Below are 24,844 nucleotides of genomic sequence, written 5' to 3' on the forward strand. Positions count from 1 at the left end.
TTGCATGTTTGGACATGGGGGTCTTTGTGTGTGTGTCCATGTGTATGTGCAGAGTATGTGTGTCACCCCTAGGGCTCCAGTTCGTTGAAGCTTCCTTCCCTCTTCCGGCATGGGCCTGGAGGCTGGAGAATATCCCTAGGTGGGCCCTGCAGTTGTGAGTGGTTCCACTGTCCCTTGCTGCTGCTGCTGCTGCTGCTGGCCTTTGCGTCTCCGAGAGCCGGTGCCCGTCTCCTTGCTCTCCTTCCTGCTCGGGTTCCTGTTGGCATTCTCCCGCCGGCCCTGGCCTCCCTTCCTCCTCTTCTGCCCTGCAAGCCAACAGCAGGAAGATTCAACACAGGACACCTTGCCCCAAGCAGGGAGGCCCCAGGTATGGCCAAGGGCCATAGGAAGAGAGTGGTGAGGGAGCTGGGCAGGGAGAGGCAGGGAGGAGGCTGGAAAGGCTGCCTTTAGGTAGTTTTTGGATGCCCTTAAGGCCTCCTCTGACCACCAGCCACTTGAGAGGAACTTCCTGCAACATGGGTACTGAGACAGGGTCCCAGGAGCCTTTGACTCCCCACCCCTGAGCAAACCACACACCCTCCTCTTCCTCATGTCCTCCTTAGATCTGAGATCCCAAGGGTCCAAGCTGTGCAGTGCAGTTTTTAGGTTGGGCAGGATGGCCCCGCCCCCAGCTGGGGTCAGCTGCCCCATCATTGCCAACTGCAGGCTGAGTGACCTTGGTCAAATCACTATGCCTCGCTGGTCTTAGCACCTTCCCACATGCCCTCATCTGACCTCTGACCTCTGAGGGTGCTTCCAGTGCCAACATCCACTGGCTCAGAAGAAATGGAGAAACTGAAAGGATTTGGATGCAGAAGTTTCAATCTCCCACCATACAGAGTTCTGGGTTTCTGCCAGGACCTGGAGCGTGGGGTCTGGAGTTGGGGATGCCCCATTTGGCTGTGGCCTGAGACCCTTTCCTGGGCAGCAGGCAGGAAGCAGAGGTGGTCAGATCGTTTGTGGTTGCGCCTGACCCCGACCCCCGGGGAAGCAGAGGCTGCAGCTCACCCTCACGACAGGGCGTCCTCCGCACCGTGCACCTCCGGACCTCCCTGGTGTCGGAGCAGACGGCATGGTCCCCGCCCGGGGCGTGGAGAACCCTTCGCATCCGCTCCTCAGAGCCCCTCCGGAACCCACACAGCTTCTTCTTCTTGGAGCACGGCCCCCAGGAGGACCACTCGCTCACTTCACATTGCGCTGGCAGGGGGGAGGGAAGGGGGAGACAAAGAAGGGGAGTCAAATCTCCTCCTAGCCCAGACTCCCCCGGGGGAGCTTTCCCCAGCCCCTCTCCACCTGGGGCTCAGGCCCAGAGGGCAGAGAAGTCCTAAGAGAAACCCCCGAGGGTGGTCATGGGGTTAGCTTTCTCTAGACCAGGGGTCCCCAAACTTTTTACACAGGGGGCCAGTTCACTGTCCCTCAGACCATTGGAGGGCCGGACTATAAAAAAAACTATGAACAAACCTCTATGCACACTGCACATATCTTATTTTAAAGTAAAAAAACAAAACAGGAACAAATACAATATTTAAAATGAAGGACAAGTAAATTTAAATCAACAAACTGACCAGTATTTCAATGGGAACTATGGGCCTGCTTTTGGCTAATGAGATGGTCAATGTGCTCCTCTCACTGACCACCAATGAAAGAGGTGCCCCTTCTGGAAGTGCAGTGGGGGCTGGATAAATGGCCTCATGGGGCCGCATGTGGCCCGCGGGGGCCGTAGTTTGGGGACCCCTGCTCTAGACAGTGTCCCAGCCCACTCTTCCTGGCCTGCCCTCCTCCTGGGGTCCTGGAGCCTCTGCCCACAGCGCCCATGCCTTACCAGGACTGCTGCACTCCATGGTGCCGTTGGCAGCTGTGGAGCCCTCGGGACAGGCCGGGTAGCAGCGGCCCTTGTGCAGGTACAAGCTCTCCTTACACTTGGTGCAGAAGTTGTGGCTGAAGCAGGCCTCGCAGTGCTCAATCTTGCATTCTGAGGAGAGGGCCAGAGTGGGGGCCCCTGTTCAGCCTGGAATCGGATACCTCCCTCATCCCCATCCCAACGCTCACTGTCTGGGTCCACCCGCACTGAGCAGGACAGCGGTCTGGAGCTGTGATTGCTGCAGAGAGGAAGGAGTCTTGGGACTGGACAGGGTTGGGAGAGAAGGCCGATGTGGCCACTCCTCAGGGCTGGCTGAGACTCACTAGGGTCAGCCAGTTCCAACCCAAACCCAAGCCTGGGTTCTGGAAGCCTAGATGAGGCCCAGAGAGCTAGTTCCAGAGGAAGGGGGCAGGACCCTCTGGGGTTAGCGAAGCGAGGGAGGCGGGTCCCAGCATGTGGTGGCTCTCAGAGGGCCACCAGCCCAAGCTGAACTGAGGGTTTCAGTGACCCCCTGACTGTGGCTGTGTGGTCTCCTCTTCCCTTACTGCTGGGCTTCCACAGGACCCCAAACCCTGGACCTCCTTCTGCCTGGGGCAGAAAGAATCATCTTGGAGGAGAGGGAAGCCATCCGAGGGCACATTCCTCTCCTTCCACAAGGGCAAGGCAAGTTCCAGAAACCGCCTTGGTTGGACTCCTGGGTCCCTCCCCATCCCCTCCTACCAGCTCTCCCTCCTCTGGGAAGTGGGGGGAGGATGGGTTCAGGGCTGGAGAAGCAGGCAGGGTCTTTCACAATCTCTCCCTTCCCAGATTGTGGGTGGGGCTAACTTCCTCCCAGGCTCTGGCACCTGGAGCCAGGGCTTGCCAGTTTCCCAGGAGCTGGCGCAGCCAGGAACTCCCTACCCCAAATACCCTGAGCATCACGAGAGCAGCCTCAGGGTCCTCCCTCCAACCTCACAATCTCCCCACCCCCACCACACCCTCCTCTGAGCCTCCTAGCCTCTGTGGCTTTATCTCAGCTGCTCCTCCCTCCCTCCTCTCCTGCTCTGATTCCTGGGGCTGGTTGCAGGTGGGACACAGTAAGAACAATAGCAGCCATCATTTAGTGAGTGCCAGACATGAAGGGCTTTACCTATGCCTCCCACATCAACCCCAGGGGTAAAAACTAGCACTTCCATCTTCCAGAGGAGATTTTGAGGGGTGATGACATGCCCAAAGTCCCACAATGAACAAGCAGCAGCACTGAGAGTACAACGCCGGTCAGCTGATCTGGGGTCAGTCATGTCCCTTCCAGCCTTGCTGTTATCAGTTATAAAAAGGGTACCATCACTTAGGTCCCATCTCCCTCCAAAGGGTGTGGGCTCAACTGATATGAGATCTGGAAATGCATCCTAAACTCCAAGACACTGAACAAAATGGGAGGGAGCATTGGCTTGGTTCACTGGAGTGTGTCCCCAGCATGCCACAGCTGAGACGGGATGGAGGCGTGACAGCATGTGCCTTTGCAGCACTTGGAACTGTAGCTGGCGTGGAAGGAGCCAAGTGAGAAGACCAGGGGTTGAAAGAGGGGAAGAGCAGGCTGAGCGGGCTTGAATTTCTCTGCAGCCAGTAGAGGCAGTGGTGGGCTTTGAGCAGAATCTGGTGGGCTAGGTTGTGTGTCTCCGAAGCATCTTTCTGGCTGTAGAGCGGAGGGTGGGTCGAAGAGAACCAGGTGAGGATTGGAGGACAGATCACCAGGCTATTGCAATAGTGCAGGAGAGAGATGACAGGAGCCTGGGTAAGACAATGGCAGTGAGGACAGAGAGGCGTGGCTCGGTTATTGGATGGATGGGGGATGGCACCAATGAGAGGTTGGCCCTCGAGGCTATGGCTTGGGACACAGAGTGACCTGTGAGAATACAAGGGGGGTGCAGATTTGGAGAGGGGAGATGCAGTTCTGACACCAGACACACTGAGTTGGAAGTATGGATGGGATATTTGGGGAGATTTCTGGCTGGCAGCCAGATTCTTGAATCAGAAGCCTCATTTTTCCCCCTCAAAGACCCCTCCCCACTCCTCTTGCTGGTGGCCACTCCCCCCACCGCCCAGTGTCCGGAGTCTCCGGTGCCCTTCTTCAGCCCTGCCCACACTCACTGATGCACTTGTTCATGTCGGGGTTGCGGGCATCGAAGTATCCCGGTGGGCAGGACGGCAAGCAGACGCCCACCTGGCGGATGTCGTTCCTCTCCAGCAGGATGAATAGCTTGGGCGAGCACTTGAGGCAGCCGTTGACCTCAGAGCAGAGCTCACAGCCCTTGGCGCAGGCCTGGCTCCCCTCGGTACTAACTGCAGGGATGGAACAAGGGTGAGAAGGTGGCCATCAGAGAGACCTCGGTCTTTCCCAGGCTCCCACAAGGATGGGAAGTGAGTAGATGGGACTCTCTTCCTATAGAACGAATGTGCTTCTCAGAAAGCACCAAGGCCAGGCTGGCAGCTCTCTGCGAGGCTGCTTTATAACCCCCAGGGCCCTTAATCAAGGGACCCAGCGCCCACGCCTGGAGCAGGAGCTCCCATCCCTTCTGACTGCCCCTGGAGCTCCAGGCGCAATACAAGCTCGCCCCCAAGGCTGGCTCCACAACCTCAGAGAAGCTCCCGAAGTGGCTTTCTCCCTGGAATTTAGCCCTACCCTCTCCAGAGGAAGGAGGGTTTTTTATCCTTGAGAAAGTTTTAAGGACAAGAGAGATAATGGGCTTAAACTCTCTGAGAAAAATATCACCTGCTTGGAGACAAGAAGATGACTGGAATAATTTATGTCTAGAACAGTGGTTTCAACCACAGGTGATATTGCTCCTCAGGGGACATTTGGCAATGTCTAGAGGCACTTTTTATTATTACACTGGAGAGAGCGGTTGCTACTGAGATCTAAGGGCGAGAGGCCAGGGATGACACTAAACAGCCTATAGTGCACGGGGCAGCCCCCACAACAATTTGTCTGCTTCAAAATGTCAGTGGTGCTGAGGTTGAGCAACCCTGGCTTCAAACCACCCTTTGAGGCAGCGTAATCTCCGGCTCCAGTAGACCTTGACTCTCATTTCCTCGTCCACTTGTTCAAACAATACCCACTGAGCCCCTCCCAGGTACCATGTGCAGTGTGAGCGCTGGGACATGGAGGCAAAGCTGCCCAGTGACCTTCTAGCAGTGCAGGCAGACCCACAAACAGGCAAATGCAGGCAGCCACGAGACCAAGCAACAGTGGGTCCAAAAAAGGAGAGAGGGAAGGTGTCACAAAGGAAGGGCCATTTGGGCCAACCTTGGAAGAAATAGCAGGTTTGTCCATTAGGAAGTAGAAACAAGGGCCCTCTAGGAGAGGACTACAGAGGTGTGAGACAGCCCAAGGGAACAGCAGGTAACGTGGAGTGCAGGAGGGATGGGGAGGGGAATGGTGAAAGATAAGGATTCCTATCTTTAAAATTTTTTTAAAAAATTTATTAATTGATCTTAGAGAGAGAGAGGAAGGAGAGAAAAAGAAAGAGAGAGATCAGTTTGTGCTTCCTTTTATTGATATATTCATTGGTTGATTCTTGTATGCTGTCCACTTATTTATGCATTCATTGGTTGATTCTTGTATGTGCCCTCACTGGGGATCGAACCTGCAACGCTCTAATCAACTGAGCTGCCCAGCCAGGGTCAGGAGTCCTATGTTAAAGTCTTTTCTATCATGCTAAGGAACTTGCACTTGATCCTGCCAGACAGCGTTTCCCAAAGAGTATTCCTTGGCACATGACTCCCCTAAATGTTCGCAAGGGGCCACTGATTCGGGCTGAGAACCACCAGGTCCACCAGGTCTAACCAAGGCTCTTTCCCGCAGGGCTTCTTGCAGCCTGTGGTATGCTCCTGCGCCAAGTGCCTCTCCAAGATGGGGACAGAGAGAACTGCATTTCTCAAACATTTTGGCCACAGAACTCTTACTTTGCAGTTTTTCTTGGGGCCTTTTTCTCAGAGCTGATTAGACAACAGGGAGCCATCAGCAAGTTTTAAGCGAGAGCACCCCTGCTCTGATGGACATGTTGGAAAGATTCCCTTGGCAGCTTGGATGGAGACTAGAGACGGACCATTGGAAGGGAGCTGACCAGATAACCCAGGCGAGAAAGATGAGACAGTCTTACACAGAGTTTGGTTCAGAGATGCTTAGGGAATACATCAGTAGGCCCTGGTGACCAACAGGAGGGGGAGGATCAGAGATGAGTCTCAGTGTTCAGGCCTAGTGTTCGGGTGGGGCCAGTCACTGAAAATGGCCTATGAGCAGAGAAGCAAGTTGAAAAGGAAAGGGAGTAGCTGTCAGTCACTCAGAAGGAGCCAGGCAGTGAAGAGCTGGAGACACAGGCTACAGACAGAAAGCTGGAGACTCAGAATAGAGACAGCAGGACACCATGCAGGATCCGGACTCAGGCTTCAGAGTCGGCTGGACCTGGAGCCAAACCCCAGCCTATGACTCCAGGAGAAACACTGCATCTGGGTGCCTCCCTTCCCTGCCCTGAGAGAGTGGGTTGAGGATGCTCCAGCGGGAGGGAGGGCTGCTGGGAGGAAGGTCTGCTCTGTGGGAATCCCTGACCTCACAACAAGAGGAGGAGCCAGACTTAGGGAGGTAAGCAGAAGGCAAGGGGAGAATCACAAACACAAGAACAATAAGATCAAAATCACAATCCTAACAATGGCAGTTTGTCACTAAATGTCACACATTCTGTGACATTGCTCTCAGTGTTCTACAAGTATTGACTCCAACCTGTGAAATAGGTACTATCATTTTCTTTTTTTAAATTTTTATTTATTTTTTTTAATTCATTTTTTAGAGAGGAGAAAGGGAGAGAGAGAGACAGAGAGGGAGAGGAGAGAGAGAGAGAGAGAGAGAAGGGGGGAGGAGCTGGAAGCATCAACTTCCATATGTGCCTTGACCAGGCAAGCCCAGAGTTTTGAACGGGCGACCTCAGCATTTCCAGGTCGACGCTTTATCCACTGCGCCACCACAGGTCAGGCCCATTTTCTTTTTTTTAAATTTTTATTTATTTATTCATTTTAGAGAAGAGAGACAGAGAGAGAAGGGGGGAGGAGCAGCAAGCATCAACTCCCATATGTGCCTTGACCGGGCAAGCCCAGGGTTTCCAACCGGCAACCTCAGTGTTCCAGGTCGACACTTTTATCCACTGCGCCACCACAGGTCAGGCTCATTTTCTTTTTAAGCCTCATTTTTACAGATGAGAAAATTACTTGAACAAGGCTACACAGCCACTGCATGTTCCAGCGAGGGCACAGAGTGTACAAAGGCCAACAGGAGGACAATCCAAGGAACATGGAACTGAAAGTATGACTAGACTGATTTTTAAATTTATTTATATAGAGTCAATGTTATTTTAATTACTCAATGGATTTAAAAATTAATATTGTTTTTGTTGGGTTAGCTATTATGAGGGCAAAAATATTCCAAACATTGTATTGGATCCATGAGAGAGCCCTTGGGGTTACTTTTCCACTTCGGACCTTTATTCAGCCATATTACAAATTAATTCAATCACTGTAGATATTAGGTACCATTTCTATTTCAAACAAATCCTCTGTGACTCCAGGGTTTTACTTAATTCATTGTTGAAAGGAACGCTCCCTCCAGGTTTCCGCCTTGGCTTCGATAACTGAAGTCATTCGGGGTCCCATTCACGGCCTCTACAGCGGGTTCCCGTGCTCATTCCTTCCTTCCTTCCTTAGCACTTTTCTTAATGACAGGTTTGCAAAAGGCCTCCTCAGAACCCTGCTGCCTAGCTCCCATTCAACCAACAACAAACCTCTGAGTGCATTTTCCTTCCGTTCTCTCAGTGATACAGCAGGAAAAACTGTGGCCCACGTAGGAGTCTGAAATTAGTCCGGCATGGTTGCAACCTGGACTAAGTGGTCAGACATGAAGCTGGAGAGGGAAGCAGGGGCCGGACAAGGAAGTTCGTGTATAGAGGAGTTCAGACATTATCCTAAAGGCAATGAGAAATCACTCAGGGCTTTAAAGCAGGAAGCAAAGTCTGGATTCCGTTTTGGGAAGCTCACTCTGTAGTGTGGAGAATTGGCTGTAGGAAGGGCTAAATTGGGGGCAGGAGGACACCCAGGTTCAAAGACATGGAGCTGAACCAAGAGGAGGGAACGGGGTATCCATGTGGAAGATATTCGGGTGGTGGAAGCAACAAGACCAGGTGGTGTCGGGTAGAGTGCCAGTCGAGGATGACTTGGAGGTTTGGGCTCAGGTGACAGGGTAGCTGTCAGTCCTTCACCAAAAGAGGGACCGCAGGAAGAAGAGCAGGTGTGGATGTGGAAATGATGAGTAGTTGAGTTTTAGATGTGCTGCGGTTGCGGTTTCTGTGGGAAAGCCAGAGAAAGGTATCTATTGAGCAGTGGGACCCGTGGCTCTGGAACTCAAGAGAAACATTTGGCTGGAGATTGAGACATGGAGTCCTTAGCAGGTAAATAGTCATCAAAGGCATGGAGGTCCAAGAGATGGTGAGGAGAGTGGGTGTAGAGAGTTAGGAGAGGAATTCAACATATAAGAGGAGGACAGAAAAATGAGGGCTAGCTTAGAATCCGAGAAGGAGCAACCAGACCGGTAGGGGACACTCAAAAGCATAATGCATCATGGAAGCCACGAGAAGAGTCCCCTCCACAGAAGAGGGAGGCGGCCCAAACGCTGCTGAAGTGTCATGCAGAGAACAGCAGCAAACAGGTCGTTGGTGCCTCTGGTGGGGGTGAGGAGCAGGGGCCGTGGGTGAGGGTAAAAGGAAGGTGAGGAAGGAGGCCATCTTATTTCAAGAAGCTGGATGCGGGGCATTGGGGAGAACTCAGGACCCATGCTGGGAGTCGTCACTGGGATTAGAGCCATCAGAGTGGTGGCATCCCGGTGCAAAAGCTGTGCAGCTGGAAAGATGGCCGAAGGCTGAGGCCCGGATAGCGCTCCTGCTCGGCAGACAAGCAGAGAGAAGCTGAGTAGGAATCATTGGAGAGGTGGGAGGAGAAAGAGAGAGAGAGAAAGGGGGGAGGGGCTGCAGCCAAGTTGAAAAGGGAGAGATCCCAGGGACCAGAGTTGGGAGGAGACCATGGCCGGTGAGGAAATCTAAGGAGGCTTGCATTAGGAGTTGACCTCGAGAAGGACAGTTTTGGTGGAGTGTAGGGATGAGAGCCAAAGCACCCTGGGCTGCAGAGTGAGGGGGAGGGACGCAGGTAGGGGTAAAGTGAGGAAAGGGGCAGAGCGAGTCGGAGAACATAGAAAAAGAGAATGAAAAGACCAGCTGGGAGTGAGACTGTGATCACAGACTCAGAAGCAGGAAAAAGGCCCAACAATACGGGAGGGTCAGGATACAGAGCGCAGGTGGTAAGACTGGAGGCCAGGGTCAGGGACAAGGGGCTAGGGAGTTGAGCTCCATGAGGTTTTGGGGCTCAGCAAGAAGGAGAGGGAGGGGTTCAGTGATGAGCAGGAGTCAGTTCAATGAGGAAAGGAATGCTTGTCAAGGAGGGTAGGAACTGAAGGGTGTTCTCAGCTTAGCAAAGCAAATAGATGGGCAGGGAGCAGGTGGAGAGCCAGGGGCTGGGGGGCTCTGTGCGTGTGTCCAAGGATATGGTGGGTGTTGAGGGTGCTGCATAATCACTCAAAGTGGTAGGCAAAGCTCATTCATTCCATAGCTGTTTATTGCACATCTAACACATGCCCAGAGCTGCTAGGAGGTGGAAATGTGGAGGTGTAGCACCAAAAAACCCACCCAGGAATGCAGGAAACAGGGCTGGCTATGCACTGTAGTGAATGGAGGAGCAACAGAGGGCACTCTCTTTCCCAGAGGCTAGGCGAGGAGGGTATGCCAGGCAGGAGGTACAGCCTGTGCAAAGGCTCTGAGGCACTGAACGTCCTAGAGTGTTCAGGGAATTGAAAAGAGTGATTTATTCTATTGGCCAGGAAAGGGACCACAGAAGGGCATGGTGTGATACAGTGTGATAGGCTCCCTCCAGCTCCCATGCCTATGATGAGGGTGGGGGTGAGCATATAGAGGAGCAGCCTTGCAGGGCTGTGGGCTGGCCAAGGAAGCTGGATGGGATCAGTGGAGGGGGGGGACTCAGAAAGGGGTGACGCCTTCTTCCCAACTTCTTCACAAACCACCCCCCTACACACACACACACACACACACACACACACACACACACACACAGCTCTGCCCCCAAGCACTCAATAAAGCCCACTTCACTGAGCCAGAAGGGCAAGGCTGTGCCCTCCTCAATTTCTCTGCTGCTTCTCTGCCCCTGTCATCCTTGTCCAAAACCCTTCAAATTGATTTCACTATAATCTGGCTTCACCCCAGGGTGACTCAGCACCCCTAAGCACCCCTACCTCACTGAATGGCTCTGGCCACAGTCCCTCCTCCCCAAGGGGCTTGTCTCCTCTCCGTTACCCTCTTTCTAAAACCAAAATTCTGGCCTGATCTGTGGTGGCGCAGTGGATAAAACGTCAACCTGGAATGCTGAGGTCGTCGGTTTGAAACCCTGGGCTTGCCCAGTCAAGGCACTTATGGGAGATGTTGCTCCCTGTTCCTTCCTTCTCCTTTCTCTCTCTCGCTCTCTCTCCCCCTCTTTCTAAAGTGAATACATAAAAATCTAAAACAATAAAAAATAAAACCAAAACTCTGAAGGCATCTGTTACAGTCCCTGCCTAAAACCCCCCCATGGCTCCCTGTGCCTGCGGAATTAAGACTTAAGCTCTTGCACGTCTCCTAAAAAGCTTCCATGAGGGCCCTGGCCGGTTGGCTCAGCGGTAGAGTGTCGGCCTGGCGTGCGGGGGACCCAGGTTCGATTCCCGGCCAGGGCACATAGGAGAAGTGCCCATTTGCTTCTCCACCCCCCCCCCTTTTCCTCTCTGTCTCTCTCTTCCCCTCCCGCAGCCAAGGCTCCATTGGAGCAAAGATGGTCCGGGCGCTGGGGATGGCTCCTTGGCCTCTGCCCCAGGCGCTGGAGTGGCTCTGGTCGTGGCAAAGCGACTGCCCCGGAGGGGCAGAGCATCGCCCCCTGGTGGGCAGAGCGTCGCCCCTGGTGGGCGTGCCGGGTGGATCCCGGTTGGGCGCATGCGGGAGTCTGTCTGACTGTCTCTCCCCGTTTCCAGCTTCAGAAAAATACCAAAAAAAAAAAAAAAAAAAAAAGCTTCCATGAGCTGATCCCACTTGCATCAACTCTCAACACTACCCCTAAGCAATCTGGAACTGGTTTTGTTTCTCTGGACACAACAACACTACTTCACACCTCTTACCTTTGAGCAAGTTGGTCCTTCTGCCTGAGACACTCTGTGCCTCCTCCTGAGCCTGACTAACTCCGTTAAAACCTCAGAACTAAAGTCACTTCCCCTAAGAAGCCCCCCAATCTTGCCTCCCAACAAAGTCTGGATGGAGTATTTCTGTGTTCCCACACCCCCAGTACAATAATCCATCATGGTAGACATCACCATGTATTGCTATTATCTTCTAAAATGTCTTTTTTTTCCCACAAGAAAGAGCTTTTGAGGATGGAGCCTGTCTTATTTCTGATTGGGAGCCCAGAGAAAGGATGAGGGTCCCCCCAGAACGTAGGGATGAGGATGTGGTGAATGAGACTGAGGCTCAGAGAAGTGGGTATATGAATGGAACTCACTGAGTGTTTGATAGAGTGTGGGGAGAGAGATTGGATAAAAATGGGGGCTCAGGGAGGGTTGGGTGAAGGTCAGTACCTTTGTACTGGGGTGGTATCTAGCCTTGGAAAAAGAGACTTGAGTTAAGTTGGTGAGGGTGGGTGGGGGGTGGTAGGGAATGGGGTGCAGTGAGAGGGTGGACAAGGTCCCTTCTCTCACCTCGCACTCTCCCAGGAGACGTGTCTATTCCTGGTACCCAGGGTCATCCGGGGCATGCCCCCTGGGAAGATCCAGCATCTTTAACTCAACTGGGAGCTTAGTTTAGACCTTCACTTTTTCTCACCTGGCCCAAATAGATTTTGAACTGACCTGTTTGCCTTGCACCTCAACCACCTCCCCTCACCCTGTCCAGCATCTGCCCCTGCTGCTTCCCTGATTAAAGCCTCTCAGTGGCTCCTCATTACCCATAACTCAAGGCAGGTCAAGTGCAGATTCCTCAGCCAGGGAGGACAAGGCGCTCCACCATCTGACCTCTGCCCACTCCGGCCGCATTGTCTCCCCAGGACACTCCCTCAGCCCCAGGCAGCTGTCATGCTCTATCCTGAAGGGTGTGGGGCTGTTCGTTTTAGCAGCACAACCCTTCTTTTTACTAGAAAAGATTCTCCATGCATGAAGTAGATATCAGCACAGCTGCCCCAGTTAAAAGCCTAGGGCGCCCCAGAACTCCTCTTAGAAACCATTCCTCCACTTACAACTCCTAGCAGCGCCCCATTTCCTGAGCAAGCAATCTCTGCCTCCTCCCAACTGCACACCTGTGGACAGGCTGGCCCCTCTGCCTAGAACGCCCACCCCTCATCCCCTGTCTACCCTTGCCTAGAAATCACCTAATGATCTCTAAAAACACAGCTCAGGAGGTACTCACTCTGGACCCTCCCAGCTTACCCCTCTTTCATCCTGTGGTACCATTGAGACCCCTAGATTAAAATTGTTCCCCCGCCCCTGCCTCCTCCAGGGACTCCTCAAGATTCATCTCCGTGAGCCAGGGTCATGCTCTGTAGTTTGCAAATGGACGTTTGTGGACTGGCCCAAGGAATGAATGGGGCTTCCGGGAGGGAGGAAGGACTCTATGGACGGTCAGTGTGAGAGGAGACACACGCTCCAGATGGAGGATGGAGCAGGGAGAAAGGACAGAAGGGGGGGTCCAGCATCTGCAGGAGTCAGGGAAGGAATGGGGCTTCATGGAGACCAAACTGAGCGAAGAGGCCTAGGAAGCTGATAGGAGAAAGGTCCCCGTAAGGGAGGGGGCATTCAGTGTGAGGGACAGTGAAGAAATGAGGGCTCGCCTGACCAGGCGGTGGTGCAGTGGATAGAGCGTTGGACTGGGATGCGGAGGACCCAGGTTCGAGACCCCGAGGTTGCCAGCTTCAGTGCCGGCTCATCTGGTTTGAGCAAAAGCTCACCAGCTTGGACCCAAGGTCTCTGGCTCGAGCAAGGGGTTACTCGGTCTGCTGAAGGCCTGTGGTCAAGGCACATATGAGAGAGCAATCAATGAACAACTAAGGTGTCACAACAAAAAACTAATGATTGATGCTTCTCATCTCTCCGTTCCTGTCTGTCTGTCCCTGTCTATCCCTCTCTCTGACTCTCTGTCTCTGTAAAAAAAAATTAAAAAAAAAAAAAGAAAAAAAAGAAATGAGGGCTCCACGAGGGGCAGGGAGTCCAAGCGGGAAGGCAGTCAGGAGAGGCTGAGGGCCGCTGAAGGGGAGTGAACGGGAGGCTCGGAGCTGGGATGCGTCCTCAGTGAGAGAAAGAGGAGAAGGACACCCTACCAGGAGCTCACAGCTAAAGAATTCTTTGCTCCACTCCAGGCCCTCCATGCAGGGAGACCATCTCTCATACCTAAAATCAGCCATTTCTGGGCTCAAAACTGGGTGGCTCTGCATCAGAGCAATATCAGATGGCCTTCTGGTGGCGCTACCGCCCTGCGGTCGCGGGATGTTGGACAGAGTTGACAGACCTGAGGCTTATACACACAGCAAGCCTACCTCTGCCCCACAGGCTGCCCAGTGCCCTTCCACGTGGCTGGGAGGCCAGGGCAGCCACACGCAGGTGTCTGTCTGGCTCCTCTTTCTTTTTCTCCCCCACTTCCCTGGACACCCTAGAGCAAAATGGCCCACACACTGTTTATATAACAGCAACATGCCTCCTGAAGTCAACACAAGCTTGAAAGTTCACAAAGGTTTCATTACATATACATATATATATAAAATATATCTCATGTAAGCCTCACTATAATCCTATACAATGACACGTGCCGGCTACGGTTATTCTTTAAGCAGTACCGCCTAGCAATATCCACCATCACCTCATCCCTGAGTGCACATGTCCCACTTGGACCCTTACTGGACCACAAGTCTTTCCCCTCACCTTACCCCATGCTCGTGTCTAACCATCAAGGATGTCTGTCACTCCCACCATTTGGTAATAAGAGCTGGGTCACTGCTGCTGAGCATGTGGTATATGGTGTATTGGAAGTGTCATAATCACTGTATTAGATTGGCCATGGCAGGGGCTGGGCCTTTCTGATAGCCAGGCCAGTAATCTCTCTCTCTCTCTCTCTCTTTTTTTTTTTTTTTAGTACAAGGTTTAGAACAACAGGTCTCTGACCCCTGGTTTAGGTGGGTGTGTGGTTTTGCCCATGCAAGGGACAGCACAGTCACTAGTGCCCGTCGCACGAGCATGAGTGGCTCCACTCATACTTTTTCTCTCCTCTCGGAAACAGAGGAGACGTTATAAGCCTGCTAAACTGCATCTGGCCTGCAAAGTTCAAAATACTGGCTGTGACAGATGAGAAGGGAGGAAAATCAAGGCCGCACTGCTGATTAAACCTAACCGTCGCTAATTGTTTGTTAAGCCAGGGATTTTCAGCTTCACCAGTTCTCTGAGCTGCTCTCCCTGGCTCGGCTCTGCCCTTGGCCACTGCCGCAGAGACCTGACCAAACTCCACTGCCTTTCAACCTTTACTGGCAGCTCCGTCTGCGGGCCTCACAGGGGAAGCAAGAAATGGCTGGGCCGGGCTTCAGAGGGGCTACCTGCCCATGGCCTTGACATCCCTGAGGGTGGATGTTGACAGGCCTTGGGGTTAAGCCTCAGGCCTATAATACAGGCCTCCCCCTAACTCCTGACACGTGTCTCTCACATATAGTGGCCACTCCCACAACATAACAGGCTGGTACGGAATCCCCATCACTGCAGACATTAAGCAGAGTCTAGAGGACCTGCTCTTGGGAGCACCTAGAACAGGACTCTGTAAGGGACGGTGAGGGCAGTAGGGACAGGTGCAACTTCAACTCTATCAAGAAGACTGTTTTCAAGAAGACTGGGCTCACAGAAATGAGAGGCCTGGGTTCTAATATTGACTGTGTGTCCTTAGGCCTGTCATCTCTTCTCCTTTCTTAACTCTGTTTTCCCATCTGTACAGCAATAGATTTATTTTATTTTAAGCTGTGAGAAGCCTTTCTTCCAATGACATCATATGTGGAATCTTACAGAAAGTAGGGAAGAGCAATGTTGCTCTGATTGAAAGGGGGCTAGGGCCTGCATCCTGCCCATTTGCCTCCCCCTGACCCCCAATGAAACTCCTTGATTCCCACTGGGCAGGGTTAAAAACCATGGGGGATGGGGGGACAGTCTCACGATCTTCCAGCTCCACAGGAAGGCTGTTGCCTACCACCAAGCTGGGCAGAGTTCCTGGCCCAAAGGGCTTGAGGTTTGCACTTGAGCCACCACTGAAAGAAAGAGCCCCCAAACTGTCTGTGAGGAGGGAACCAAGCATCCTGGGGCAGGGGAACAGGGGATCATCACCATGGAGACCACGCAAAGCTGGTGTTATGTCAAAGGCCATAATCCCCACACTGGATCCTCATAAGAGGAGGGTTAATCTAGAAAGCAGAGTCTACAAAGGGGAAAACGAACAAAGTGAATAATCTACAGAGTAGGCAATCGCAACAAATTAATCCACAAACAGGATGATCTATTCAGTAATCTACACAAGTAGAAATCAGCAACGATCATCAGAGAATGAAGCCACCGAAGGCCCTCTCGTCCCCCAGGTGGCCCCCTACCACACCCAGGGCTCCAAGGCCCTCCGCAGTCCAGCCCCGCTCACGCTGATGACTCTGGTTACTCACTCCGCCTCTGTCTCTTCCCCTTGATCCCCCGGCTGCCAGCAGTGAGATGCATCCAGCTCAGAACCAGGGCCACCACACATAGCCCAAGCCGCATAGTCACTCGCCAGCTCCAGGCCCCTGGTAGGAGGGGTGGTCTCTGGGGCGATGGATGGCGCAGGGCTCTTGCTAACGCCTCCGGGGCTGGGTCAGCAGCAGGAGGCCCAGGCCTGGGCCGTGTCCCAAATCTACCATAATCTCAGCTGGGGCCCACTTTTCCATCAGCCCATAAGGAGGTCCAGAGAGCTTTCCTCAAAGGCACCTGGAGTGTCACATGGGAGAACTTGTCACTTCAGCAGAGATACCTCCAAAACCCAACCTGTTGGGGGAGGAGAAAGAAGGATTAATTCTGGGGTACTATAATGCCCCCCCCAATCTATACCTCCTATACTTCCATAGTCTTCCTGACTATGAGAACTCAGAATATTTGAACAAGTTGCCAGCCTGGCACCCTAATAGAAGAGACCTATTTCCTTTCCTATCTTGCAGAATTCCCTGGGACTAGAGTTGGCTGCCCAAGCAGCTGGAATACAGTCGACCCTCAGACCAAACTTGTGGATCACTGGGAGCCAGCTGGCCCCACCCTTGCCCAATATTGGCCAGCCCTAGCTGGAGGTCTTTAGGTCTACCCTACAGACCTCATGCTGCAGTAATGTCATGTCTCTTGAAGAGGAGCTCTCTGTCCTTCTGTGAGTGACCCCTCAGCTTTCTTTTTTGGATGCTGAGTCACCCCTGCACCTTTCACCTGTCCTGGAGCTAGAATAGCGGTCCTCAACAAACTGGCAGGCTCTGCGTGGCCCTGTGGGCTTGGCGGGAGAAAAGGAAGTAAGGCTTCCCGGCCACAGAAACTCTGACACAGCAGGCCCGGCGGGCCTGGCTTTTGTGAGGGGATAAAAGAGGCAGCTATGCCCGCCCTGGTCAGAGACACAGAGAATGGGGATAATCCCCCAGCCCAGTGAGAGCCAGGTCTCTAGACCGCTGGCCTGGTGATGGGGGAAGGGGGAGCTGGTCCCTCCTCAACAGAATGTGTCTGGGAAGTTGGAGCCCAACCTGGGAGTCAGAAGACGAAATCCCACTGCACACTCACAGGAACATACACTCCCAACACACAGCAGACGCCGGCCCAAGCATCGGCCTGCATCTACCCACACTCACATAGGGGCAGGAGGAAACAGGGAGCCTTCAGGAAGCATCACCCTCCCACCCACACTGGTTAGAGGCCTTTGGACAAGTCACTTAGCCTCTCTGAACCTCAGTCTCCTCATCTTTAAAAGGGGGATGGCTATGCCTATTTTACAAGCTAGTTCTGAGAGTTGGCTGAGTTTTGGTTTCCAAGTGAGAAATCTGAATTGCTGGAGTGGAGGTACCCCGCCCAGCCCCTGTCCCACTCCTTTCCTCTTCTGCCTCTCAGGGAGGCCCTAGGAGAGCCCACCTGCAAGGGAAATAAATCATTATCCCACAGGGTAGCTTAGCACCTCCCTCCTCAGCCTCTCCCACCAGCTTTGAAGGCCAGACACACTCAAGTGGTTAAGCTGCTTGTGAGAAGTGTTTATACAAGGCTGATGGATCCCACCTGGAGCTGCGGCCAGCCACCGCCCCCAATGCCCTGTCAGCTGCCAGCCCCTACCTGCCCCTCCAATACTCCCTGCACGACCTGCCATTGCCTTCCCGCCCTCCCCAGCCCCCACTACACATTTCCATCACCTTCAGTTTATCAAACTGGGGTCTTCAGCCCCAAGGATATAGAGTCTCAGAGGTTGATCATGACCATGATGGTCAAGGGCATAAACTTCAGAGTCAGACTTCTTGGCTTCAAATGTTGGCTCTCCTACTTCTTAGCTGTTACCTCAGGCTAGTTGCTTAGCTGGTCTGAGCCTCTGTTTCTTATCTGCAAGAGGGTTGTTGTTTTTTTTATAGCTTATATGAGTTAATACATGAAACTGCTTAGAATGGTGTCTGGGTGTCTGGTAGACAGTGAGAACTCAATATTTGTTGTATTTTCCATGATCAAGACTTCATTTTGTGTGTACATGCCAATGGTCATCTAAGCAGCAACAGAAACCTTTTCTATATCCTCTAGATGTGTATCTTAACACTGAGCATTGTTATGCAATTTCCATATTTGCATTTATCTCTATCGCTGATCGCCATGGCCCCAAAGTGATCACTCAGAGTGATAGGGTTAATCTGTAATTGCAGCACTTCTCAAACTGAGGTCTGAGGCCTCCAGGCAGACACATTCTCAGGGTACTCTCGGGCCTTCCCCTGGACCAACCCTGGATAACAGCATGTCAGACACTCCTGGTGTTTCACCCAGAGTCTGTGAGACTTTGCTCAGTCTCACTGTGGGGTCAGTACTCCTGGGTCCTTGGTGCAGGAAAGGTCCCCCGTGAATCTCTGCACTGCCTGTGTCTGCCCTACACGATCCTAGTCCTCCAGGGTTAGTGCTCAGCAAAGGTTAGCTCCCTGCCTCTCCCTTCCTCTATTCTCCTCTAAATTCTACCCCTTCCTCCTGCACCCCCAGACCTCCCAGGTCTTAGCTTTCAGTCTGGCTCTTGCCATGCCCACCCAGTCCTGGGCAGGGAGGGTCTTATGGCCCATTCCCACCCGAATCACCATCAAACCAGGATCTCAGTTGGCAAACGGGGAGGAGGATCTAGATCTAAATTTCACTGGAGCAAGTGAGACTGGCCTCTGTCACCATCGTTAGATGGGAAGGGTTTCAAGCACTTTACAAAAATAAATACATATAGCATAAACCCTGAAAGAGACCTAAGAGTTCATTATACCAGGGTACAAGCAACAAACAGGAAGGAAACCGAATGGGTGTGTGTGGTGGTGGGGGGTACTGAAGGGCAGATGCCCCATCTAAGTGGAGCATATGCTGTTCAGCTCCAGGTGAGTGTTCATAGCAGAAACAACAGTTCTATACTGTCAGATCTGATTTTTAAAAAGTTGGATAGCTCCGTGGGTTAGAACATCATCCCAAAGCACAGAGGTGGTGGGTTCAATACCCGGTCAGGGCACATACAGCAACGAATCAATGTTGATGTCTCTCCCTATCTTCTTCTCTCACTAAAAATCAATAAATAATTGTTTTTAAGTTGAAAATTCAGTACTTTATGTGAAATCTGATTTTTATAGCTGGGTAGGTCTCAGACTAGGAACCCTACAACACCAAGCCCCAGCTGGTCCCTGCCCTCCTCACCCCACACAAACTTGTGTGCGCGCACACGACCATGGGGGCTAGGGCTGAGAGGAGATAGGAGCTGATGACTTTCTTTGAAGTAGCTCACCTCACTTCTATTAGTTCCTCTGTCTCAGTTCCCTGGACCCTTGGGCTCTATGGCACGAATGGTTCACTTTTTTGAGGCCCATTACTTTGCCCAGGCTGACCAGCAATGGGAACTGCTGGCGTGAGGGAGGTGTCAGGCATCCATGAGGTGAGGAAGGAGAGCATTTTGTCTCTGCCAGGGGGCGAGTGAAGGATTTGCATTCACCTTGAACCTGCACCACCTGCCATGTGAAGCCTTCATTTACACCTCAGGGAAGAAAGTAAAATTTTCCCATTTTACCAGCACGGAGAGGTTAAGGGTCTTGTGGTTATAACCTACTCAGTGACCAGCCAGTTCTCTTACTCAGAACTGGGGATCTGGAGAGTGGGACAAAGGGTTGGGAGCTGGGGGTTGGAAAAGGGGGGCATGACCCAGATTGAAGACTACACTCAAGTAGGTGGGGAAGGAGCTGGAGGCAGAGGCAGCCTTCGGGCGACCAGGCGGGCGGGAGACGGAGGAGACGGGACGCACGTGCTAGGTGGTTCCGGGAAGGGGAGGAGGGGAGCTAGGGAGGGGGACACTGCTGGGGGTGGAGCTGAGGGCGGGACTCAGTGGGTTGGAATACCTTTCACCTTCTTGCCTGCAACACTATCAGGATAAATTGGTATTCCGTCCGGGGCCGGACACAGACCCAAAAATGTAAACCATCCACATCATTTCTCATTAGCCCTTCCCGAGACCCGCCGGGTGGAGAGTTTTGGCCGCAGAGTGGGCTGGCGGGTGGGGGCAGAAGAATTGCTGGGCGGGGGGGGAGGGACCCAGGGCGTGCCTGTCGGACCTGTCCGGATCAGAGTGTCCGCCAGAGCCAGGTCAGGTGCTGCCACCCCACCCTCTCACCCCCCAAACCCCAGGGCAGCGGGGAAGGCTGCTTCTCATCCCTCCATCACCGCAACAGCGTTTAAATTCTTCCCTTCCACCATCTCGGAGAGGCCCGACAGGTGCAGGGGGAGGGGAGGCGGACCTGAAGTCCCCCTGGCTGTTCCCCAGAATCTAAGAGTACCAAGAGTCCGAGAACCCCGTTTTACAAGAAAACTCCTGCATCCAAGTGCGGGCACCCCAAATCTGCCTTTGCCCTCTTGGGAGCGAGAAGCACACACACAGCCTCCTCCTCTCCTCAGCCGAGCCACGCCATCCCACCCTCAGCGCTGGACCCCGCGGGCCCTGAGCCGCGCCACCTCGCAGTGCAAGGGGCCGCCACGCGCGCCGCCTGCCAGGTCGGACCGGGCCGAGCTGCGGGACTGGGGTCCGGGTAACCAGGGGCCGTGGGACGCGGGGGAATCCGAGGTGATGAGGCCAGGAATCAGAGCCTCTGGATCGGGGTGGTGTTGAATAAGGCCAGCGGACTTGGAAGATTCAGAACTACGAGTGAAGACGCTCATCGAGGCTGCGGGACTGAGCGGAACTCAAGGCAGCAACCGAGAAGGGGCCGCCCGTCGGCTCGCGGGATGCCCCTGGGGCAGCAGGGTTTGCAGCAGAGCTTCCAGCGGTGCCCTCTCCCGCCCTCGCGGACCGCAGAGCCGCCAGAGAAGTCCTCTTTCTCTCGCTGTCTCCCCCCCGCACTCGGCTCGGCCAAGCCCCGACGGGAGGGTCCGCGACGCTCCAGGTCCCGGGGAAGGGGGCGCCAGGGAGGAGGACGGGGCGGCTCGGGGGAGACTCACCTCCGCGCTGCCAGCCGCGGCGGGGCAGACCCGGAGGGGCGAGGGCGCGGCCCGCTCACCCTCCCGCCGCGGGACTGTCCTGGGCGCCGGGCTCTCCCGCGCTCCGCCCGCGGGTTCCCAAATTGCTCAATCCGCGAGCGGCTCACGCCCTCCGGGGCCAGCGCCCCACCCGGCGCATCGGTCCTCTGTGGCGGCGCGGGGCGGCCCTCGCCCTCCCCAGTGCCCCGCTCGGCGGCCCGCTGCCCGCTCTCCGCCCGGTGCTTGCGCTCCCCGTCGCGACTCCGCTCGGCCGTGGCTCCCAGCCGGGAGAGGGGCCAGTCCTCTGCTTGCACGAGGGAGGGAATCCCCCCCCCTTTGCAGTCCCACCCCCGAGCCGGCCCCCCTTCTCGGGATCCGCAGCAAAAAACGGACTGGAGCGCCAGGCCCGGGAGTCCGTAGCCCCCACCCGCACGCCCTTGCCCGCAGCTGGGGCGATGCGCTCGGAGCGCAGAACTGGCAGCCGCTCGCGTACTCTGGATCCTGGCGCAGACCCTCTGCCGTTGTGCCTTCCCTTCCCTCCGCCCCGCACCCGGGGATGCCACATGCTAGAGCAGGGGCTGGAGTTCCAGGCATCCTGGGGTTGGAAAAGGGCGGAGGAGTCTCTCAAAACCTCAGTTTCCCTATAAGGACCCTAGCAAGTGACAAGGTACAAGCTCAACAGGGTCTGTCCTGGCCACGCCCTCCTCTTCTCAAGGTCAAGCCTTCAGAGCTTCTGCCCAGTTCAGAGAAAACATGAGGCTATAGGATCTCTAGAACCCAGGTGAGGATGCTTCCACAGGGAACTCTGAACTCAGTGCAGGAGAATGAGGGAGACTTTGTAGCAAAATCTAGATTCAAATCCCTGCTCCATCACTTACCAGCTGTGTGGCCATGCTGAAGTTACTCAACCTCTCTGAGTCTCAGAGTTGTTATCTGTTTTGAGGGTTCAATGAAATAAAGGATACAACTGTCTGGTAAACAGTAGGGGCTCAATAAATGATTGTGGAAATGGTCCTGAAGGGCTGCAAACACCTGCAGTGACCCAGATGATGTTGAAGTCAAGACTGAAGAAGGGAGGCAGGGAGACTCATTCTTAGGGTGGAGCCTAGCCGTTCTCCGGCTTAATTTTAGATGGGGTAAAGGAAAGTGGGCTAAAACTGTAGTTAGCAGGAGTTAAGTTAGAGCAGAAAAGCTATCCTGATTGTGGCGGTGGGTGGGGGTAGGGGTGGTGGGTAATGAAGACAGGCTGTGGAATCTCCTTCTCAGGAGAGGAGGGGGCAACCCTGACTATTGAGAAAAGAGCCCAGGGTCTTTAACAGTGACAAGAGAACAGATGGAATAACCCCTGGTGTCTCCTCATGGCCATGGAACAAGGATGGTGGATGGGCAGAAAAGTGGAGCAGTTGGGTCCCAAATGCCCTGTGACTGGGCTCAGTTAGCCAGAGCATTGCCAAGTTTGCAGGAGGCAAACAGCCACTTCCAAGCTGGTCCTGGGCCCCTCTGCCCGCCTCTGAGGCCCCTCCTCTCTCCCCTCTCGCCTCTGCCCTGAGCCTTCCCTATGTCTCACCGGCCCTTGGCTCTGCTCCGTGCCTAATCAAACAGCCCCAAATGCTGAAAACTCAATGTTTATTTTATTTTATTTTTTTACACACTTGCATAATTCCCCGACAAACCACGCCAGGCGTTGGGCTTTTTGTTTGGTTTTATTTTGTTGCATTTAGGGAAAAAGAGAGAGAGAGAGAGAGCAGAGAGAAGGACTAACACAAACCACCCAACCCTAGAAGTTGTCTTAGGCCAGGCAGTGGGCTCAGGTTTCCTGCCTGAGGAAAAGTCTGTGGGAGTTGTGGGGGCCTCACTACTAGGCTCAGGAATGAGTGAGAAAGGGAAGAAAGCCACCTGGGTCAGAGAAGATAATGAATTAGAACCATGTGACAGCCATGGATGAATAATAAAGAGCATTTCTTGTGCACCTAATACATGCCAAACCCTGTGCTTGTGTATGTATTCTGTTACCTAATTTTGCAACCATTTTGCTTTCTTTTTTCTCTTTTTCTTATAAATGTGGATTCTGAACCTCATAGAAGTCAAGTGATTTGCTCAGAGACACATGACCTGAAAGTGGCTAGCCCAGTTCCCCTTGCTAAAAGACCTGTAGTTTCCCTGAGAGAACTATGTTGCCCTGAGTTTGCATGTGCTGTTTAATCTGCCTAGCAATGCTTTTTTCTCTGACCCTTCTCTTATCATCTTTCAAAATGCCTACAAGAAGTTTTACTCAGCTACCTTGCACATGAGCCTCAGGACCTTACGTAGAGTGTACTTGTCACTGCCCTGCAGTCGTCCCTCCCACTATAATGTGAACCCTTAAGGGCAAGGACTATGCCTGATCTATCCTTATGATCATCTCAGCACCATGGACATTCTTATTTGATGTTTCCTGAACTAAAGCCTAAGGCAGCCAGGACTGGACCTTTTATAAGTCCTTTAAGCTCATTCAAATGTTGTTCCAAGTTATTGTCACTCCCCCCGCCCCCAGACCAAGATCATAGTTTTCATCAGAAGACCAAAAATCAGTGGACCAGACCAGGGCAGTAGCTCCCAGAGATCATTAAAGTTTGTATATACATACTTTCTGTTATTCTTTATCAGGAAAAAACTATTCTCCCACCTGCACTGCTCCTGTATCAGCAACAAGTAATAGAAGACCAACTTAAAACAGCTCAGATAGCAGGGTGATTCACTATCTCCTGTATTGAGGACTGAGGTAGGAATGATCCAGTCACTTCACAACCACATCAGGTTCCTATATTTTCATTCTATCATCCTCAGTATGTTGGTTACTACCTTCATGACCACAAGATAGCCACAGAAGCTCCAGGCATTACATTATCACTAACCAAGTCCAGCAACAAGTTCAACTGTCTCTTTTAAAGAGTTAACTGGTAAAAGTGCTTAATTTTGTGTTATGTTTATGTCACCACAATTAAAAAAAAATTTTAAAGCTAACTGGATCACATACTTACCAATGAACTAACCATAGACGAGAGGGATGCTGCCACTAACATTAGCTTAGACCAGTCAGGATTCACCTGCATTTTGTGGGGGAGGGTGTTCACAAATAAAAGCACAACTCTGCAGCACTGAAGAAGGGAAATAGGCTTCCGGGTAGGCAACCAACAGCGCTTCTGATCATCACTGTTACTCAGAGAAAAGCGGACTTTGCTATTGTCCATTTCTCGCAAACTCCCCTACGAGGAGTCCCTGTGGCCCTATTGTTCTCGGAGGTCTTGTGGTTGTCTCTTTTATGGAGGCAACATGGGATAGTGGGTGAGTGCATGGAAACTGGAGTTAGCCCTGTCTGAGCTCAAAACTCATCTCTGCCACTGACAAGCTCAATGTCCTTGGGCAAGTCATTTCGCCTCAGTTTCCTCATCTGTAAAATGGATATAGTAACAATATCTGCCCTCCTACTGTTCGTATAACATAGGTAATGCATTTGAAGAGCCTAAGGCAGTGCTAGGAATTATAGTGAGTACTTAGTACATGCTGCTTAATTTGTTATAATTTTGTCCTTTCATTCCTTTACTGTTCACAGAGTGCTATTGTATCCCAGGGAGCAGGCAGGGAATAGAGGAAAGAATGAATGTCACACTGTCTGTTTGCCTAAGGAGCTCCTGGCCCAGTGGAAGAGCAGACCCCGAGACAAGACAGATGAGGGAGGTGACAGCACAAAGAAAGAGGCGATCACGACTCCTCGGGGGAGTCGGAGAAATTCTCCAAGGAGATACTTGAAAGACTTGTTGGCATTTTCCAGGTGCACGAAATGAAACAGGCATTCCAGGCAGAGGGAATGACATGTGCAAAGGCCCAGAGGCCTGATGCCTCCTGGGGCCCTTAGGTCTCTAAGTAGCTCTGGTTTGTGGGGATCTAAGATGAGAGAGGTGGGGAGGAGGGCAGCACCTGAGATCCTTCCAGAAGGATATCAGCTACCAGGCTGAAGAGCAGGGGCTTTACCCGCAGGCAGTGGGCAACTCCTTGGAGGTTCTGAAGTGGGTGAGAGGCAGGGT

At 53.0% G+C, this 24,844-nt stretch overlaps 1 protein-coding gene across 5 annotated transcripts; it reads right to left on the minus strand.

Moving 5' to 3' along the window:
* RSPO1 (R-spondin 1) lies at positions 1-21,033 on the minus strand. Of its 5 annotated transcripts, none has more exons than XM_066372124.1 (6): positions 20,822-21,033; positions 15,734-16,031; positions 4,031-4,222; positions 1,862-2,011; positions 1,048-1,236; positions 1-305 (listed from the first exon to the last, which is right to left on the minus strand). In XM_066372124.1, the coding sequence occupies exons 2-6, from the start codon at positions 15,825-15,827 to the stop codon at positions 136-138; spliced, it is 795 nt and encodes a 264-aa protein (XP_066228221.1). In that variant the 5' UTR covers positions 15,828-16,031; positions 20,822-21,033; the 3' UTR covers positions 1-135. The 5 variants fall into 5 exon arrangements, with proteins under 5 accessions (XP_066228221.1, XP_066228217.1, XP_066228220.1 ...); XM_066372120.1 differs by having other exon boundaries at positions 15,734-16,088; positions 20,763-21,033; XM_066372123.1 differs by lacking the exon at positions 20,822-21,033 and adding an exon at positions 17,474-17,564 and having other exon boundaries at positions 15,734-16,088.
* Positions 21,034-24,844: the final 3,811 nt, after the last annotated feature.

The sequence above is a fragment of the Saccopteryx leptura genome, chromosome 3 (genome assembly GCF_036850995.1).
Source record: "Saccopteryx leptura isolate mSacLep1 chromosome 3, mSacLep1_pri_phased_curated, whole genome shotgun sequence".
NCBI lineage: Eukaryota > Metazoa > Chordata > Mammalia > Chiroptera > Emballonuridae > Saccopteryx > Saccopteryx leptura.